We start from the raw sequence: 20747 nt of genomic DNA on the forward strand, positions 1-20747 counted from the left end.
AATTCACATCCTAGCTTCCATTGTGGTCCTGATAAATTATTTATGCAGTCATACCCTGAGAATATGTAAACTTTGTATACTGACAAAGACTATTTAGCAAATCACCAAACAGGGTTTTTTCATGAAAAGTTAGAGGTTCCCAAGAAGTATCAGTTTGATATAAACTAATAAAAAGTATGAAAGCTGTAAAACAAAAGTAATCTAACTCTTAAGATTGTTACAACACTCTTAAGTTGCTGTATCCAGAACTAATGGATGTAATGTCTACTATCATAAGTAGATGTCAGAAGAAGTATATAATAACTTTTGCTTCTGGTAGTATTGTAGTGAAATACATTTTATTCAATGCAGTAATATTGAAGTAAACCAAAAGTCCCCAAAAACATCAACAGAAAGATCCACAGAGAGTTCACTTCCACTATGACTCAGATTTAGCAAGTGGAATCATTTCTTAACAAACAGCAGCCCCAAGACCATTTTCTGCTTGAAATATAGTTCAATAAGAGTTAGCAAAATTGGTTTTGACAAACTTTTGCAGTATATTCAGAGGTTTTACCAATTAATAGCCAGGAAGCATTTAGGGCCAGCATTCAGTTAAGGGCCCCCAGATATTTAATTCATTTTCTGGCAAAACAGCAAAACAAAGAACAATAGTTTGTACTTTACAGTGCCTTCAGAAGATATTAAGTGCCTTAAAACATTTCAAATGAACCTCACAACACTTCTGAGTTTCAATGAGTCAATGCAGAAATGAGGATGGAACCTAGGAAAAACAGGGCTCCTATCCCCGTGCTTTAACTAGATAATGTGAGAGGCAAGGACTCTGGGGGGCAATCTCTTTTACTAAACTAACTATGCATTGGAATAAAGTTAGACAAGTTATCAAATGCAAGACATTCTTCATCAGGTCTCTGACGATAAGAAGCCAGGCACAACCTAGCAAAACAAAGAAGAGGGGAAGGGCTGAGAGAAATTCTCTGGGGTGGCAGGCACACAATTGGTAGAAGAAAAGAAGCTGATTACTGGGAGATCAAGGCCTATACAAAAGGAAGGAGAGTCAATCTCACCTTCCTTACCGCAGAAAGAATTCAGGAGTTGGATAAATTATAATGTACCATAAACCTGATATCAGTATTTAGTCATTACTTCTTAGTGTCTAGCCAGCTTGTGGTTTTTTGTTCCCAAGTTCACTTTTTAAAGGTGTTAGGCAGATTTCACTTGAGTACAAGACCAGTAAGGTCAGAGAGGGAATGGCTGTTCTATAAGACATGTGGTCGTAATGGTGTAATCAGAGACCTGATGAAGAATCTTACATTTGAAAGCTTGCCTAACTTCATCCCATATATATAGTTGGTCCAATAAAAGAGATCACCCTAAGAAATTCTTGCCCCTAGCATAATTTCTGGACCATGACAGCTACATCACTCTGTAAACTAGTGGATCAGTCAGATGTTAAGATGTGCTCAACATGCGTTAGGTATACAATTTGGAGATACTTCTTGTTGGAAAAGTCCTAGCTTTGCTATACTGCAATGACAATTAGCACACATTTTACTGCTTGAATGCTCATTTTAAGTGCAGTTAGCACATCATAAATGTAACATGTGACAAGGCCCTAGATAACTGATTTTTTTCAGAGAAGAGAAATGTGGTGTATTTAATTTATCTATCTCAACTTTAGTAAAGCATTTGATATGGTACCCACTAAAAATCCGTTCTGTTTAAGAAGATGGGAATTACCACAAGAATTGTAAGGTGGGTAAGAAATACAGGGCTAAAGGAGAAGACAGTGGATTGTGCTGAAATAGTAACCGTCAGCAAGAGGAGAGCTTACTAGTTCAGTTCTCCAAGAACCAGTCTTGGGACCACTATTATTTACTATTTACATTAATGACCTTGGTACAAAAAGTAGGAGTGTACTCATGAAAGTAGCTGATCACACAAAGCTGGGAGATACTGTCAATAAAGGGGAGGGTTGGAAGGTTATATAAGAAGAACTAGATAACCTTGATGACTGGAGTAGCAGAAATGGGATGAAATCTAATAGCACAAAATGCAAGGTCACGGCACCAAGGAACTTCAAAGAATTTCCACTATAAGCATAGTATTTATTAGTTGGAAGAGAGAGTGGAGAAGAAACACCTGTGCTATTAAACTTTCACAGTACAAACTATGAGCTGCCACTGTGATATGGCCATGACAAAAGCAAATGTGAACCTAAGACAGAACAGCCAAGGAATTTCCTGTGCAGACAAGGATGTATTAATATCTTTGTAAGAGGTCCTAGTAAGACCTCATCTGGAATGCTGTGTGCAATTCTGATCATCCGTGTTCATGGAAGATGAGTTCAAGGTGGAAACAGGTACTGAGAAGAGCTACTAGGGTGATTGATGGAATGGAGCAAACATCACACAAGAAGAGACTAAAGACTGAAAGAAGATAGGATTGTTTTTTATAAATGCATCGTGGGGAATAAATGCCTGGGAGAGAGAAGAACTATTTAAGCTAAAGGATAAGGTTGGCACAAGAACAAATGCTAACAAACAGGTCGTACAGGTCATATAGGCTGGAAATTCAATGAAGGTTTTAACTATCACTGGAATGTTGTTCTGGAACAGCCTCCTAACAGGAGGCAGAGGCAAAACAACCTACCTCATTTTAGATGGAGCTTGATAATGTGTGAACAGATTATATGACTTAAGCATATGACATGATACAGACCCCTGGACTAGATTACCCAGGAGGTCCCTTTCAGTCCTGTTTAACTCAAGAAGGGGTTTATTCCAGTATAAACAATTTTCTTATTAATGGGAGTGAGGACAAGGAAGCCTGTCAAAAAGAATAAAGCCATTATACACCATTAATTATGTGTGTACAATTCCACCCTATCTTGTAATTCATGGCTGTTTCTCAGACACCATATACTTGATATCATTGTGTCTGATTTTTGTTTCTCAAAAATGTAGGAGTTGCTTTTTTCTGAATAAATGTCTAACAGAAAAAATAGCTCTTTTTTCTGCATCCCAAATTTATCACACTTTACTGTGTGTTCTTTCTCTGAATAAACCAATCAGCCTCACACTGCTTCAACTTACTTTGGACAACCTATAAGCTAAACTAAGTAATAATAAGTATTACTTATCCCATTCAGCAATAGAGCTCACAACTATGGCTATGCATTATTAGCCACTTTACACATGGGAAGCAGGAGACAGAGAGGGTTGATGTCCAAGAGCACAAATCAAGTTGGTGGCAAAAGTTCACTGACACTTCCAGTCAGGCCCCCAGTGCACTGAACCAAACTGTATCCAAGCAAAGTCCTTTAGATGCTTAAAAGGCATGATTTTAAGAGACCTGATGAAGAATGTCTTGCATTTGATAACTTGTCTAACTTTATTCCAATGCATAGTTAGTTTAGTAAAAAAGAAGCAAAATCATGCCTTTTAAGCATCTAAAGGACCTTGTTTTCATGCATGTTTTACTGGCAAGCAAACTCATGTGCTTATTAAACAATAAGCAAACGTCATCTGACAAGATGATTCAGGTAACAAGGAAATGAAGGTTGCCTAAAGAGAAAAAGTTTTAAACCTTCTCCTGATGCATACCACTCTGTGCAAAAAGGGAAAGTATTCAATGCTCTTGAAAGATTATATATTAACAAAACATACCAGTATCTCCACTACTTCAACAGAAAGAAGTTTTTAGAGTCTAATATTAGAAAATTAATTAAACAGATTGCAATGTGATTGAAATTTCCAAGGGATGCCTGCAGTGAGACTGGGTGCACCAAACTGAGGCGAGCATAGTGTACTTTCTTACTAACCAAGTTCAGCTTTTTAGGGATGCCCGGCTGCTTTTCTGTATTACAGAATGGATAAGATTATAGGAAAGGCAGTTGACTGGCATTTGAAAAAACATAACTTTATTTGGATTTCTCACAAAACTGTATGAAATGTTACAATAAGGATTAAAAATACTGGCAATATTACTGTTTATGTAAATAGGCTAATAGGAGCATGTGTTTGCAGTATGATCCTGGCTGCTCTTCCTACTGTGTAAGTGAGACTTGCAGAGAACTGTGTGTAATGTAGATTTTTTGCCCATTGCAGCACAAACAGCATTCAACAAAAAACAAGTATTGTCCGCACGTTCTTTACCAGGCAAGTACACTCTATCGAAAGACCTGTTTTACACCTATTTATAGAATATACCATGCCTAGAAAGTGGACTTGATAACAGACTTTTCCACCCCAGGAGTACGAGAATATCCAATGATACCCATTCCCACAAATCCCTGGTCTTTCCGACAGCAAAAAAAAAAGGATGTTGCTTCACTTTGAAATGATTTTAAAGCTGCTGAAAATTCCAATCACTTAAACGCAGTACAGAATTCATTAGATGAGGTGGGGAACTCAATAATCATCTCAAACTACTGTATCTTAATTAAATCAAGAAATTAAACAGTCTGAAAAACACTGAAAAGGCTTTTCAGAACAATATTATTTGACCAGTCCCACCCTGAACTCTATCCTAATGCTCTCCAAAGCCCCTGCAACTTCTGTGTCAAATGGGAAAACTGAACAATTTAGCCACCACCATCATATAAATTAAGGTTAGTGTAACCCCACCCACTGGCTAACTCAGGAATATCAACTGCTACAAGGCAGTATTTGTAAGTAAATCCCAATTAATTCCTTACTTTCTAACATATTGATCAGCCAGAAATACCATAATCAGCAATTTTTGCTGAATTGCTAAAAAGATCACAGAAGCGCTTTGCTAATGCCTTTCTTTCCTACAGCCTTTAATCACAAGGAGTTCTCAACTGAAAGTGACTGAAGACTGATGTAAGATTTTATATATAGTCTCTGAAAATTTCTTTAGAGTAGCAGATGTGGAGCAGGTCAACAGATATTTCAAGCAGGCATATTCTAACCTAATACACAAAACAGTAACAACTTGTGTTTTAACATAAGACAGGATTCCAAGTTAGTGTTGTTACTATTCAAGCTTCTCAGTCACAGTTCATAATACCTCCAGAGGAATTAGATTAGAGAGCTATCCACACATGCACACACACGGGTGAAGATAAACAGAAAAACCACCAGTTAATATCCATAGAAGTGGAGAGCTTTGTTACCAGAACACTGCGGTTGGAGTGTTGTCTATTTCTATTCAAAATGCCACCCCACTGGCTATGACAGCATGCTAATCAATAAAAAATATACTTTGTATTATTTGGCGCTCTGTGGGGAATCCTGCCCTCCCCTCAAAAAAATTACATTAAATTAATGCTTATATTTTTGTATTATAGATATAAATCATTAATTCAGCATGAAAGTCACATAAATGTAGGTGGTATTCTGAGTTCACTGAAACCGAAGCTTATTAAAAGCTCAGAGTACCTGTTACCAGCACAGAGGATCCAAAACAGCCAGATTAATCCCTTTATTCACAATACTTGCACCAAAAAAACCCATAATAAAAACAAGCATGATGTTTTTCTTAAGTCCTCCTACAACTTTGTATATGTATTCACACGCACACGCATGTGCACACAAAACACCCAATTGTAAGGCCGGAGTTTATATTCCTACTCTGGATATGGAGAGATAATGTAAGGCAAAAGAATCAAGTTTAAACGGTTTGGAAAACAGCAGAAAGCCTGTCCAACTTGCAGTCTCTTTTCAACAACACAGTCTTACAATTTAGGATACTAAAGAAAAAGCTCAAAATATCTATAACTGATTAGGCTATGTCGGTATATATTTCATGCATATTTCAGGACAAGCATATACATTCTAATGATAGTCACGAAGAGACAAACAGATACGAATAAATTAAGTATAAGAATATGTTGGTATGTTTTAAACCTATTTCAACATTTAAGCCATCAGTTCTTTTGGCTTATTTTATAACAATTAATGTGCAGGCCATTTAAATCTGTGCACTGCAATAGGATGATAGGAACCTTATATATAGCTGTGGATGAGTGGATATCTTCACTGCTCCTTCAATTGTAACTGATGCCACACATTCCTTCTTCAAAGTATCCCTGCTAGCATACATGGAAAATTTAAGAAGCTGAATATTTTTAAATTAGTTACTACCTGAGAGCTTCATAAGGAGCTCAGACGCTGCCTTGACTGACATGTCCTGCCTTAACACATTTGCCTGCACTTCCTGTGGCTTGAGTTTCTCCTCAGGGAGGCTTGGGGCTGAGGCTTCAGATCCCTGGCTGAACGCATAGCTGGACTGAGACAAGGTTGAACTTGCAGCTTCTTCATCCTTAGGCTCGTCTTTCACTTTAAATTTAGGAGTCAAGGGCTCTTTTTGATTTGCAGCTGTCAAAGGAAGAAAAAAGAAAGGGAGACTTAATGAGGTGTGTAACGTATAATCATACAGCGGACAGTAACAGGAACAAACCACATAACCCGAGAAAGACTGGAGCAGGTATTGGACACTAGCATATAAAACACTAACTTTAAAAGACCAAGGAGATAGGCAGGCACCTCCACCTTTTGTATAAAGCAGTGTTTCCCAACTTTTCCAGCCCAAGGCACACTTACATTAATAACAAATTTCTGCGGCACACCTGTTAAGGCATTCCCCATCCTCATACGTATGGTAGCTCATTGCCATGGCAAAATTCTGCGGCACACCTGTTCATTTCTGACAGCACACTTTTGTGCCGTGGCACACTGGTTGGGAAACACTGATATAAAGTAACATATTGGGACACATAAGGTCAGAGCTTTGAATCTCAAGGACATTTGCATTTTCTCTTCCTCCCTTCTTTCTTCCTGCCCCTGTCCTCAGCTACAGCCTGGTTATTCAAGCTGGTTTGTACTTTGTCCACAGGCTTGATGGACATCTAAGGCAAGCATTTTACATAATGGGCAATTTGGCACAGGCCATGAGCATTAACTTATTAAGCTACTAGTTAGAAAGAGCATAGAAAAGAGATAAGAAATAAAAGATATAAGGGAGGAGGGCATGATAGGGGAGGCAAAAGGAAATAAAGAGGACAGACATTTAAGTTACTCAGCTAATGGTGAGTTTTAATTATTTTAGCAAGGTGAATGTTAGGATTTTTAGAGGCCCCCCAACACTTCTCAAGAAAAATAAGCCCATACAACCACAATATTTTGACGATTCTGTTAGAATATCATTTCAAGCCCCGAGTCAAAAAAGAGCCTTTTTTTTTTTAACATCCTTTAAAAGACTTACAGAACCAACTCTTCCTTCCCCAAACAGGTTTCTGAAACCTTGGTGTCCAGCTTATGCTGGGCACACAAATACACTGGTAAATGAAATAGTGCTTTAATTATCAGATGATGATGCTGGATCTCTGGCACTGAATTTGAACATCTGGCTGCAATCAGGGACCTGAATGCTACTTAACACTTAAATGACAAACATTCAAAATTCATGAGTCAGCCCCCTACCAAAAAGTTATGAAAATGGCTTCAATCATCGGGGGGGGGAGGGTTGTAAAAGTAGCATTTTCAACCTCTCTTTTGATTCTTGTATTTAGGAGAAACTCCATGCCTCCAACTGGCTTTCAAAATGTCACTTGAAATAGAAATACAACATAGAAATACAAGTCCTTATGGCAGAACTTAGCTTAGCAAACCCCAGGAGCCAGAGAAGCAACCCCAAACTCTCCCTTGCTAATTTCTCACCTGCCTAAGAACAGACTAGGCAGCTGACCTCACTCCCATTCCATGCTCTCTACATCTCCCATCTCCTCTACCTTCATACACACAGGCCCCATACTTTCCTTTCCTTCCTACCACATTCTCCCTCTCTGCCACACTGCATTTCATGGCACACCCTCAGTCAATTTCCTGCTCTCTTCAGTCCCCTTCTTCCTCTCTTAGTGCTTCTCAGAAACCCAGTTCAACCTGCCTTATGCCTTCTACCATTCCTTTAGCTTCTCATAGCTTCCTCATTCATTTCCTAACACATTACCCCTCCTAACTGCTCCCATCGCCAGCACCTCCACCTTTTCTGATGCCTTCCAGGAAGGCAGCCTGGCCGCAGCCCATTAGAAACAATGGAAGACAATGAACATTCTGGCAGTGAGTGGTTCAACTTTTACTTCCCATTTTTAAACTGAGCTCACATTCAAATCCTGAACTGCTACCTATTTTTTACAAAGATTGCATTAGCTTCTACTGCAAAACTTGAAGCCCTGCTGTTTACATTACAGGGCTGCTTGGTTTGGCTCTGGGGGACCTGTACTTTCAGGCTGGCTTGCTAGCTGGCCAGATCCTCTGAAAGAACAGGATTTCAGGAAGTGGCACAAATTGTGCATACTGAATCAACATGTACGTTTCAATGCATATCCACTGTTCTCTCTTAAAGAATTAAATAGGCTTAAATGTGTTCTTGTTAGTATGCATGATTAGCATTTATGCCCCCAGACAAATTTCAAATTCACCAAAATGCAAGTTATGGTTCCCACAGTGATTTTTCATCAGCAGTAAGTTCCACATAGAACACTTCTACCATCTCTTGTCCAGGCCTGAGTCATCTGCCTCTCTGTCTCTCACACCCCACCTCTACACAAGGTAATCTATTCTAGGGCTCAAACTGGGCCAGCATGTGGTGGTATAGCTTGGAAAGATGCTGCAGACTCTCAACTGCCATTTTAAATAAGGAAAAAAAAAATCTTTCTAGCTCCTATGGGTGTGAAGAATAAAAAATGTGGACAGAAGGTAACTTCAAAATACAAGCAGAAGATAATCAGCTCCCTGCTACAGGCTTCAGAGAGCCAAGAACAGTAGCTCCAAAAGGTAGGAATTGCCCCAGTCATCTCAGTGGGTGTTAATTTGCAGGAAATAAAGGAAATAGAAGGTGACTGAAACAAGTAAAGGCAACAAATGAATATTCTCATTTGAATGTTACCAGTGTTAGCTTTTTTATTGCTCAGGAAAGCAATACAGGAAAGGGAAACTCATAGGCCTCGTCTATGCATAAAGTTGCACTGTTTTAAAATAAAGGTGTGATGGTAACACACATACAAGAGCAGCTAACCCACTGCAACTGTGTCCAAATTAAACACCTGGCTTACATCAGTTTAACCTACCCCAATATAAAAGTATCCACATACACACAGTTTAGTTGAACGGATAATTTTTTGTTCAGACCTGGCTACAAAAAAAAAAAACACACAGAAAAACCCTCCAAAAACCAAAACCAGAAACAGTTCAACTAAACCGGCACAAAAGGGTATTTCTAAGGCAAACCAAGCCTACACAGGGCAGTATGTAAGCATAAGAAAGTGGATCCATACAACAGTGGATCCATACTAAGATAAATTAAAATTACAGGCAAGCAAACTCATTTTATCTCACTCCTGTCTTAGATCCAGAACTCTGGAGAGGATTCATAATACATGAGAAATAGCAACCAGTGACAAATCACCAAGCAGACTGGGAGAAACAGCGAACAGGCCTAACAAAAGCCATTGCAAATAAAGGTGACTGTGGGTCATATAAAAAAAGACAACTAAAAAACCTTTTACAAATTAGAACCAACTTAGGATTAAAGAGATGTTAAGTCTATTCAAATAGCTTTGAACTACACAATTATTTCTTTCCAGAATTAATAATGTTCTCTACTTACACACAAAAAATTACATACATATATATAATTAACTTGTATTAGCTTACCTTCATCCTGAAATACAATGAGAACAAACTGAAGGATATGTTGCCTGTAGATTGAATCCAAACAGGATAGCAGTTCAATTGTGTAATGCATAGAAAAAATGTATTGATCAGCAAGCAGCAGCTTTTTTTCAGAGGGCCAATGTTTATTCATTCATCACATTATGAATAACTAACAGAATAAGACCCAAAAATTTCCAGATTGCTGAGTTTCATCTTTCTTGAAAATGGGACCATTTGATGCACTTGGCAAAGTAGATCTTTAAAGATAATGACGCACTTTCCTGAAACTACCAAACACCACAAGAAAAAGCCTTGGGCTTCCATCACTAAGCTGAAAGGTTTTGACAGAAGCTGCTGACCAGTTTACTTACTGTGTATTTCTAAGTGGTCAAAATGCCTATGACTTAAAAAAAGAAAAGTCACAGACAGCTTCAAGTGAAGCTCAGTGTTATACGTTGGGCACAATGAAGTACTAGCTAGTGGTCCATCTACTAGATAATTGAAAGGAAGAATTTAAGACAGTAAAAGAATCCCCAAGCACTTAACCTTTCTGCTGAACTGAAGGCCACAAGAAAAGAGATCGACAGAGAGAGCAAATAAACCCACCATGGTTCAAAGCAGTTGTAACAAATCACTCTGTCCCCATATTACATCAGAATAATACCAAACTGTCTTATTAGTTGTCACAAAATACAAGAGACATGTGACAGCAAGATGCAACCAAAGACTCCATGGAAGAAGCTGAATGACAGAAAGTACTGAGACCTGAACTTAAATAACTTCCCCCCAGAACTTGGCAGATGAGACAAAACCTTTCCATAGGGAACTCCACTGTGAATTTTATGGCAGGAAAACAAAAGAAACAGCACTTTATCCAGGATAGGATTAAGGTTAGAACATCTGAATGACTCAATAAACACTAAGCCCCAGATGAGAATTTCTGGGCACTGGAGACTGGGAACAGCCAAGGGATTTGGATTAATCATATTCACTATATTTGAAGAAACCCCTTTTGGTTACTGGACCTTCACATCCAAAAGGAAGCTGAGGTCAGTAAAGGTACAACTGATGTGTATTTACTGGCCATTTTTTGCTAGAGTAATAGAAAGGTGGGGGAAAAAATATAGAGATGAACTCTGGTAACCTCTATGGAGACCACGGTTTATGCTTGAAGATAAGCAGGAATGGAGAAAAATCTGTACCCTCTGCAAGAGGAAGAATTGGTGAATTAGTTTCTATTGCTCCTGCTATGGCATTTGGGTTCTTTGGGTTCCCCATCCCTCTTCTGGCTTCTATTTCCTGTCCCTACCCCCTTGGACTCAGAGCAGGACAGGGGAAAGGGGCCAGACTGTTTGCACAGCAGTGAATTTTGAAGGTGCCCACGCAGCACCTATGGCTAGGAGAGCAGGGAGACAAGCTGCTGGGTTTTGTGCATGGCAGGGAGTGAGGTGGGGGGATGGTTGCTGGACTGCCCAAATAGCATGGGGAATCCCGGATGGGCACTGGTCCTGGATCTATGACCCTCACCTCATGTGACTCCTGGCTGCCTCAAACTTGGACAGCCCCAACCTAGGCAATGACATTACAGGGTAGAAAAGGTTTAAAAGGAAAGGATGCTGCTACTAAACTCCCCAACTGTTCAAGGACTTATAAGGTCCCATACACTGTTAAAGTTCATAGCATGGAAAATAATTTTATTTTGGAATATTTTAAGGTTGGGAATAGTAAAAGGTTTGGAAAAAGGGCAGCTAACTACCCTGGTTTCTCTTAAAGCTCCCTTGAACTGAAGGATAAATATGCTTGGGAGGGAACTGAGCTTTAAGAAAACCATGAAGCATTAGTTTATATACAAATGCTGCTACAAGAAGTTCCCTTTCTCCTTTTCTGACTGGGTTTTAGCCAGCTAGTGAACAATCAATCCAGAAGAGTGTAGAGTATGTATGTGACTTGTCATAGGAAGAGATACGCAGAAAAATGGGGGAGGCTCATTTTTGTGGAGCCTATTGAATGAGCCAGGACAAGTTTGCTGTCCTTATGGTTACATAAATGTTCTGCTAAGCTGAAGGCTTGCATGGTTCAACTCTGCTACTGTCCTTAAGGGTATGCCAAACTGTTTGCCAGTCAAGTGGAGTGCTGCTTGCCCTGAACGGAAGCAAGTCAGTTGCCTGAACCACCGTGTTGAACTCTCTGGTATATCCTCAATCTCATATGCAGCAAGGTCCTGGCTTCTTACCACCATGTGGCAAGATCATTTGCAAAGACTCTTCCCTCCACACCAGATAAGGACAACGCTGTGGGTGGGAAGAAATAAAGTTAAATTTGTTTCTGATAGGAAAGAATTCCTTGCAGAAGGCTGTTACAGAGGAAAAAGGAATGAAAATCCCTGCTCTCCCCCATAAAAGCACAGACTGTAAAAGGGAAGGTTGGTTTAAAATGCTGGTAAGGGGAACTTTATTGAAAACAAACTGAATGAACAAACTGTCTGTATTCCAGTGGGTTTGACAGACAGGCCCATAAATTATGGATCCATTGCTCTAGGCAGGAGTCATCACAGGAGAAACAGAATTATCATTGTCTTTGTTTTTGCTAATAGAACCGATGTTCATTTCAAATCTAGATTGAAAATACACTCTCTAGAATCACGGGTATATATGTTGCCTTATGTATACTGGGACAAGTGACATTGGGAAGTAGTCTTCTACACTGAAATTTGTGTGACTGCAGCAGAGCAGAGTTTACAGTGCTACTTCTGGCTAAATTTTAGGTGTTTCAGGGAGGTGTAAGATATGTGACATTTGATTTGGATGATGCCAAAAAAACTCACAACCAATCGGCAAAGGGAAGGGGAAACTGATGATATATCAGAGGCAAAGATGATTAAATCTTTTATTTGCCTAAGTTTCAATTAACTATGTTAATGGCCTTTCTGAGTTTTACTTTCAAGTAAGAGTCCTGGTGAAATGCTGAATCTGAAGAGATGATTCAAAGAAGTATCCTGATGGCATCAGAAGTCCACACCGGTGTTTTTTAATTTGTGGTCTATGGATCACTGGGAGTCTGCAGACTATGTTTAAAAGACAACTATGATCAATCAAAAGTATACGAATATCCACACTTACAATTCAAAGGGGGGTACACCTCTGTCTGAAATTTCCAAAAGGGTCTGTACCTCCTTTTAAAAATGTTTAGAGGTCCGCAAATGAAAAAAGGTTGAAAACCACTGGCCTAACCTAAGAGCAATATCAGACCTTTGGCCAATAAATTGCCAGTCTTATGTGCTGATACATCCTAACTGAAATCTCCCACTTTGACATAAACTATTGACTTAAAAGAATATGCTGCAGATATTCTATTTGAAACTGCTAAAGAAATATAACAATTATAAAAATGTAATTGGGCCTACTTTTTATACTATTTAAAAAATAGCCTTTTGAAGAATCTCCAAACTAGCCAGTGCAGCGCTGCTGATGACAAGCTTTGCAGCATTTCATATTGCTTGCATGACCCCCTCAAATTTCAAGGGTCCATGCAATATGAATAATCTTAATATCTAATTTTGTGATTTACCTACATATGTATTGTTTGTGGCAGTCAGCTGACTTAGGACTTCATTTTTTCCACCAATGAACTCAGCTCAGAAAACATGATCTCAGAGTATAAAGTGGTTTTCGGCCAGTTAGCAAAATCCTAACATGGTATTATTTCCAAAAAAACATACAATTTGTATTTTTGTATGGCTCTGACATCAGTCATGAATTAGAAAGGTTATCTTTTTTTCTATCCTGTTAAACATAGTGTGCAGCTAGCCACACTTTATATGTGGCCCTGTTAGCCTTATTCCATATTAAAGTGTTATCACATGAGTAATTCAGACAACATAAAAAGAACAGTAGAAGCAGTGTACAACTGAAAATATGCAACAAAAGGCTGTAAAGAGATGTTGTGCAGAGCAACAGAAATGGAAGAGAGAGGGAGGGAGGGAGCAAATGAAGTGTGCTTTACAATTATCGTTTCCACACAAAGTCCCTTTGAAATCAATAGTGCTAGAATCACATTTATTTCAATGGGACTCATTTATTTTAAAACATTATGAAAGTAAATTCTACACATAACACTAGCGCAGTAACAGTTTTATTATACTATGCTGGCCATGGTAATTTGGCTTAATGAGAGAAAACCCTGTTTTATAACAATAGGAAGCAAATTTAAAAAATGAGTGGAAGGGCTAAATATTTTAAACGGATACATTTTTTGAAATTTCTAATGCTGAAACCTTTAAAAACAGAAGAAAGCACTCTGCAGATTAACACACAAATACAGTTCTATACAGAATTGATGCACAGGAGCAGAAAACACGTTGCCCTGATCCAGCAAAACACTTCAGTTCACGCATACCTTGAAGCATGTGAGTAGATTCATTTAAATAGGGGAAAAGTTAAGTCTAGACTTGGATAATAGGATGGATCAGGGCTACAACAAATATACATATGCTGTTTGTTCATCCTCAGTAACTAATAACCAATATAATCTATAAGCCTCTCCAATTTAAATAAAATACTTGGAAGCACTTTAAAGAAATGCTCACAAGGATTGTTGAATATGGACAAAAACTGGGAAAGTATTTTGCAATCTGTTTTGTGGTTTGGGGGGGTTAAGTTTTTTTTGGATTTAAAATTTGTTAACTAGGTTTTTATCTTTTATTTAAGAAAATCTTAAAGAGTCACCTCCAGTCTAATTTCCTCTATGCCAAGTGTCTGGTATGTGCAATTTGAAGAGTGGAAATATGTAATTTCTTGAAAAGGTAAGCCTAATAATAGAAGTTTTAATAGACTGAACCAGCCTAAAAGGAGCAAATCAAAAGGATTGGGTTCAGCATGGTAAGTTAAAAACCTGGAAACAGTTAGCAAAACCATAGCTAATATTTAGCAAAGCTGCTAAACAAAAAAAACACTCTACTGCTATTATTCTGTGGCACACTGCATAAGTAATAACAGCAGTTGAACATACAGAACCATAAATTCTGCCCCAAAATGTAAGGCTCCTTGGAAAACAGGTTCCTTTCCCTCTAACATAACATAACGTAGCATAACGTAACGTAACATCTTCTTCCTAGTGTAGTAAACTTGGTGATTGTGGCAGTACATTTTCATCCAAATATGCGCGCACACAAAATTACAGATACATCTCACTCCCCAGTGACTTTATAACATGTTGCTAGGTAACAGTGCATACAAGTCAGGTTTCAAGACCTTTAGTAAGTCACCATAAAATAAACGCATGGGCCTTTTGCATGAGTAACATACAGTTGCATTCTCTTTCTGATGCCAATAGATCAGTCATTGAAAGCATGACTATCTGCCAAACCATAAACAGCTCCTCATCAAATATTACGTAGAAAGTGACAGATCAAAATGTTGTGTGCTTTTTCAGTGAGCAGGCTTTTCCCCTTCTCTTGCTTTCTGCTCTCATTCATGCTGTAAGAAGCCATCATGAGCTCTATTATTTACTATTCAGTACAGTGGAGGTCTAGAGCCACTTACTGCATAACATGCACTTAAGCAATGTTTATCTAGCTCATCTACAATAGATGTCACAAAACCCCCCAAACAATTGTTTTAATCTACATTTTAAACACAACAAAAATAAAATGGAAACACAGTAACAGCGAATGTTCTTCCATATCAAAAAGGGACAAAATGTCACCACACTTCTAAAATGCTGTGCTTTTCCTTGCTGCTTCTGACACATAGTGGAAATTGTTTTGTTATTCCCATCCTGTTAAGCTTCTCATTCCTCTTTTCCTTCACCCTTTTCCTTTTTGCTGACTGGCTGTATGAAGCCTTAGCCTTTATTTTCCATCTCTTCTCATTCCATCCTACATTCACAAGCAAAAAGTATTTGTGCTCCCAGAGGTACAAAGATCTGGGGCAGATCAGGACATTGAGCAATTCCAAAAGACATGACTGCAGTATCACCAAGCAGGCACACATTACAGCAAAGCTGAACCTCTGGTTCACCTGGCAATGACATTTACTGAAATGCAACTCAAATTCCATTTAAAGGAAGGGGGTGACCAATTATTCTCCATTTAAAAGGGTATTGTCAATCTCCAAAGGACTGATATGGCATTTGCAAATCACCTTGGGGACTGCCATCTACACGTTAGACAAGCTGGATTCTCTGCCAACCTTCTCCCCGCCTTCCTTTCTTTTTAACTGTAAATACAATTTTTTAAATGTTTAATGTAATACATCCCTCCCCTCCAGGATATTCTCAATACTGAAATATTCAGTCAAATCAACAACGGAATACAGAAAATGCGGTGGACTCTCCCTAGACACATACGTTCAGTTTCATAAAATTATTCAGCAGGCAACCATCTCAGGGAGGAAAAAGACACCACCGCCTGCATTAGACACGGAATTCAATTTAAAAAAGATAATAAAGACTTTCAGAATGTCTTCATGCGCCTCTTGAGCTATCAACATTTTGGCGATGATAATCAAGAAAATAAAGTAACACGCCTTCCATACTTTACATACTTCCATTGATTGATTAAGGTCCTCAAATTCCTGAGGAGGAGAGAGCATTAATAGCCCCGTATACCAGGTAAGTAAAAGCAGAGGGAGCCAAAAGGCCTGATTTTCTGAAATGCTGTGCATTTGTGGCTCTGACTGACTTCAACTGGATTCTATGGATGCCCAGCTCTTATGAAAACTAGGCTGAACAGGACCTGCTCGGGTCATACTGAAATCAGCACCAGAATCTGGAGGTCTTATTCCTAGTTCCTGGATGTAAGAATTAAGCCTTCCCAGAAACTGAGATCCTATATGTAAGAGTTCCTGGATGTAAGGAACTGGATGCGAGTTCCTGGATGTAAGAATTAAACTATGGGACGTCCCCAGAATTATAGTTTAATTCTTACATCCAGAAACTAGGAATATCACTTTCTGAATTTCTAGATTCTGATGCTGATTCAGTATGACTTGAGCAGGTCCTCTTTGGCCCAATTTATATTTCTTTTTAAAAAATTCTGACAAATCCATAAGTTAGCACGTACAAAACAGAAGGGTTTCTTAAGCTTGAAGGAGGAGTGGCATCTGCTGCCCGCTGATCAATTACCTGACAGCTTCATGAGAAAGTCCGACGCCATCTTGACAGAGATGTCCTGGCTGAATAATGCTGAGGCTGTATTGGCCACAAAGTCAGAGGAGTCTTTCAGCTTTCTGTTGTTGGCGGCTCTGTCGACAGTGCTAAGAGCAAAGGATGCAGCTGAGATGCCAGTGTCATCTTTGGGCTCTTCCTTTACTAATAAGGGTGGAACACCAGTACTGGCCTGCCCAGCCAGGTCAGGTGTTTTAGACACAGAAGCAGGTCCTATAAGCTCAGATCCTCCTTCCCTCTTCTGTGTAGGACAAGAGTCATTATTTAGCTGTGGTGACCCCTTGATCTCAGTTTCTGGGATTTCCTCCTTCACTTTGGATTCTGTCCTGAGGAAGTGCTGATGGCAACGCATGTGGAGTTTCAAGCTGAAGTGGCGGGAGGAGGTGAAAGGGCATAGCTGGCACTGGAAGGTCTCTCCCCTGTCCTGGTGTTGGTGAACCTGATTAAATGGTTAAGAACAAAAAACACCTACATTTAAGAAACAAGCTATACAAATATTGGAGATGTTTCACCCCTGTGCCACATTGGCACACATTTTTATTAAGGAAATGAAATGAAAGGTTTGCCAGTTAGCTGACATGAAAGATTCTGAATAAAATCCATTATTAATAAAAATGGCATTATTGCACACAGAGGGCAAAGTATCTAAATCTCAAGGCCTGCTGAAAAATAAAATAGGACATCTTTCTGCATCATCGAAATTGGCAGCCCTTATGACCTGATCCTAACCTTCACCACTGCATAAAACTGATTCTTCCTATAGAAGAATAGCCTAATAGCCATAAACAGTGCAAGCCTGGAAACATACTAACGTGAATGGTAACCCTTCTACTCCGTTTAAGTCCCATATGAATCCTCTATTAGAAGAAAAAAAATGGTTTCTGTTTATCTAAATTGCAACAAACGTTGTCAGTGGCTAACTTATTCTATCAGAAAATGAAAGATTTTATGACAACGAATAAATATGATGAAACAGCCCATATTGTTTGATCAAGCACTACCTGGAAAGGTTTACCTTTTTGGTTTTTGTTTTGTTTTGTTTGGGCTTGGTTTGGTTTTTTGTTTGTATTGAACATCTTCAATTTGTTCTGGGCAGGAACTGTGTCTGCCTATACGTTTGCCTAGCACAGTGGGTCCCAAACAGGGACAGGTTGTGCACCATCAATTTAAAACAATACAACCTTAAGTACAAGCAGCAAATTTTTCAGTTCAGCCTTAAATACCACCAGCAATTTTCTGTCATATGATTATAATAAATCTGTTAACACATGCCACTGACAGGTTGTCTGCGTACCACAGATCCACTGGCCTAGTACATTGGGGGCCTCCCCCAATTACTGCCATTCAGAGCTACCTCACAAATATATGCATGTTTTATATAAAATGTGCATATATTGGGGGGGTATAGCATTATAGTATATGTGTATGTGTATATATATCTATATATAGCATTTAAGCATATATAGTGTGCATATATATTTAGCTTTAACCATATATATATACATATATAAATATATACATATATATATATACACACACATATACATATATACATACACACACACATATATATAGCATTTAAGAAGGGGGTAACTGAGCCAAGCATAATGCCAGCAGGTGCAAAGCAAACTTGCCTATACAACTTCCTCAGTGCATTGTGATACAATTACCCAATATTAACCCTAGATATTCCTCGAGCAAAGATTGCCAGACATGTAAATTTGTTCTAGACCCCTGAGTGAATGTATGATCTGGATGAACTGGCACTAGGCTGAAATCAATACAATCATTTTCACTCAACTAGAGTGGTTGGAAGTTTTTCAACAAAACAGATTTTTGTTGAGAAATGGCTCTTCATTGAACCTGAAATGTTTTACCTAAGGCATCTGGGGTTCAATAACCATCATCAGGTCAAAGGCAGGGTTCTCGTGTGACTGTCTCATTTCCTTATTGACCTTGGTACTTCCAGAGTGATGGAAGGCAGCCAGCCAAGGCTTTATAACTCACCGCTGTGAACATGGGAGTCTGGAAGTCCTGGGACCCCAAGTTCTAACTGGAGCTCAGTTCCCAACCCTGCAACAGCAGACTGGGAAGCTACAGCATTAACTGTGGTTTCTCAGAGCCTGGTCTCCATGCCACAGAGCCAGGACTGAGACCCTAGGAAGACCCAGGCTCTTCGAGTCTATGGCTAGGGACAGAAGCTACACATAAACTGGTTTAAGTGATCAGAAACTGGTTTAAACCTGTAACAAAACAGAAACTTAGTGCACATAAACCAGTTTTAAAATGGCTAAAACTGATTTAAGATAAACCTGGTTGAAAATGGTATCAGACTTAAGTGATTTGGGTTGAACCAGTTTATGGAACTTCTGTCCCAGACCCCTTCCTGGTTTAAGTTAAATCAGAGTCTTGCAGGATCCCAGCATTTTGCAACCCTGGGCTGTGCTGTCTGCTCCAGAGAGCAGGGTTAGCCCCACCTCTCTGCTCTCTAGACAGAGCAGTGAGGGCTGGCTGACAAGTGGGTGGGGGGGGCATGCCTGGCTGGGGATGCAGCCCAGTCTACAGGAATGGGAGAAAGGGCAGAGATGAAGGTTAAACACCCCTTCCCGTGCTCAAACTTACTGCTGGCTGCAATTGTGAACTACAAATCCCAGAGGCACCTGGAAGCAGGAAGAAGAAGTGATGAGCAACCCTGCAGTGTCCTGATGTTTTAAGTCTGGACTGCAAATCCCAGAGACCTCTGGGGCAGCAGGAAGGGGAAGTGAACATACAGCCAGACAGCTGTGCTCTAGTATCCCCTGGCTTCTCGCCTGAGCCACTGCAGGCATGTGGCTGCATTTAAATGTCTGTTTACTTCTGTTTCAATGTAATCTGTGCATCTTAGGCTAACCTGCAAAGACTGAATCGATTCAGCCTCAGGCTTTTTGACTGTCTGTACTTACCCTATGGCTCCAGGATAGCTCATCATGCAGATTTCCCTCACAGCATATTTCATTTTGGAAACACCATATTTTGTTGTTTCCACAATAAACCTTTCTCAGAATCTCCTGTTCATGAGAAATTGTTTTTAAAAACTTGGTTTCAGTCTGGTTCAAATGAAAACCATATGCATATTATAAAAAATATACGCAAATCTCTTGTGAACCAGAAATCTTGAATTTCAACCAGATTTACCAGTGATCTAAACAGGATCTGATTTAAGGCTGGCAGAGATGAGTGGTTAGTGAGCCAAACATCTCTCTCCTGTTCTATACCGCTCTGCACTCAGTAAAACTGCATTTCATTGATGCTGCTCTGATTTACAGAGCAGCAGTACCCAAAGGTTGCAAAGTTTAGGTGGTACTCAGAGAGTCAGAGGGAATCTCAGCAGAACATAATTTAGAGAACAACATTCTTAACATGATACAAATGTGCTGTTTACAAAACAAGTAAACTTAAGGCAAGGGTGCCAAAGTCATCCAGACCGAGGCCCAATGTGTGGTGTGGTATTAATCTGCGGGCCACATCAGACCCACAGACCAGCTCCACATTTTGGATCTGGAGCTGTGCTGCCAGCACTAGGTTGTGCAGTACGGAGCCCCAGAGCAACTGTGCATGTAGCACAGCCCCAGAGCAGCACACAGCCTCTCTGGAGCTGGGAGGTTCACAGCAGCTGCTTTCCACACCGGGACATGAGCTGGAACGGGGACCGCATGCACCACACCGGGCAATCCGGCACACCACGTGGCATGTGGGTCACTCTGAGACCCATGGGCAGCACTGGTGGCCAGGTGATATGGCTTCAGAGGACGGATCCAGCCCACTGGCCATAAGTTTGACACCCCTGCTTTAAGTTATTGATTTGGATTGTGCTAGCACTGTTGACAAGATGAATGTCTGTTCTGGTGTATATTTGGGGGGATT

The 20747-nt window shown here is 39.6% G+C and overlaps 1 protein-coding gene across 1 annotated transcript in view; it reads right to left on the minus strand.

Annotated features, from left to right (window-relative positions):
- ZNF827 (zinc finger protein 827) overlaps positions 1-20747 on the minus strand; it is a 159357-nt gene that overhangs the window by 110333 nt on the left and 28277 nt on the right. The window contains exons 4-5 of the mRNA XM_019521839.1: positions 16803-17283; positions 6111-6344 (exon numbers count right to left, since the gene is read on the minus strand). Coding sequence (XP_019377384.1) covers positions 6111-6344; positions 16803-17283 — 715 coding nt within the window. The remainder of the gene's footprint in view (positions 1-6110; positions 6345-16802; positions 17284-20747) is intronic.

This window comes from Gavialis gangeticus, unplaced genomic scaffold (genome assembly GCF_001723915.1).
Source record: "Gavialis gangeticus isolate Ggan-Ray unplaced genomic scaffold, GavGan_comp1, whole genome shotgun sequence".
Taxonomy (NCBI): Eukaryota; Metazoa; Chordata; order Crocodylia; family Gavialidae; genus Gavialis; species Gavialis gangeticus.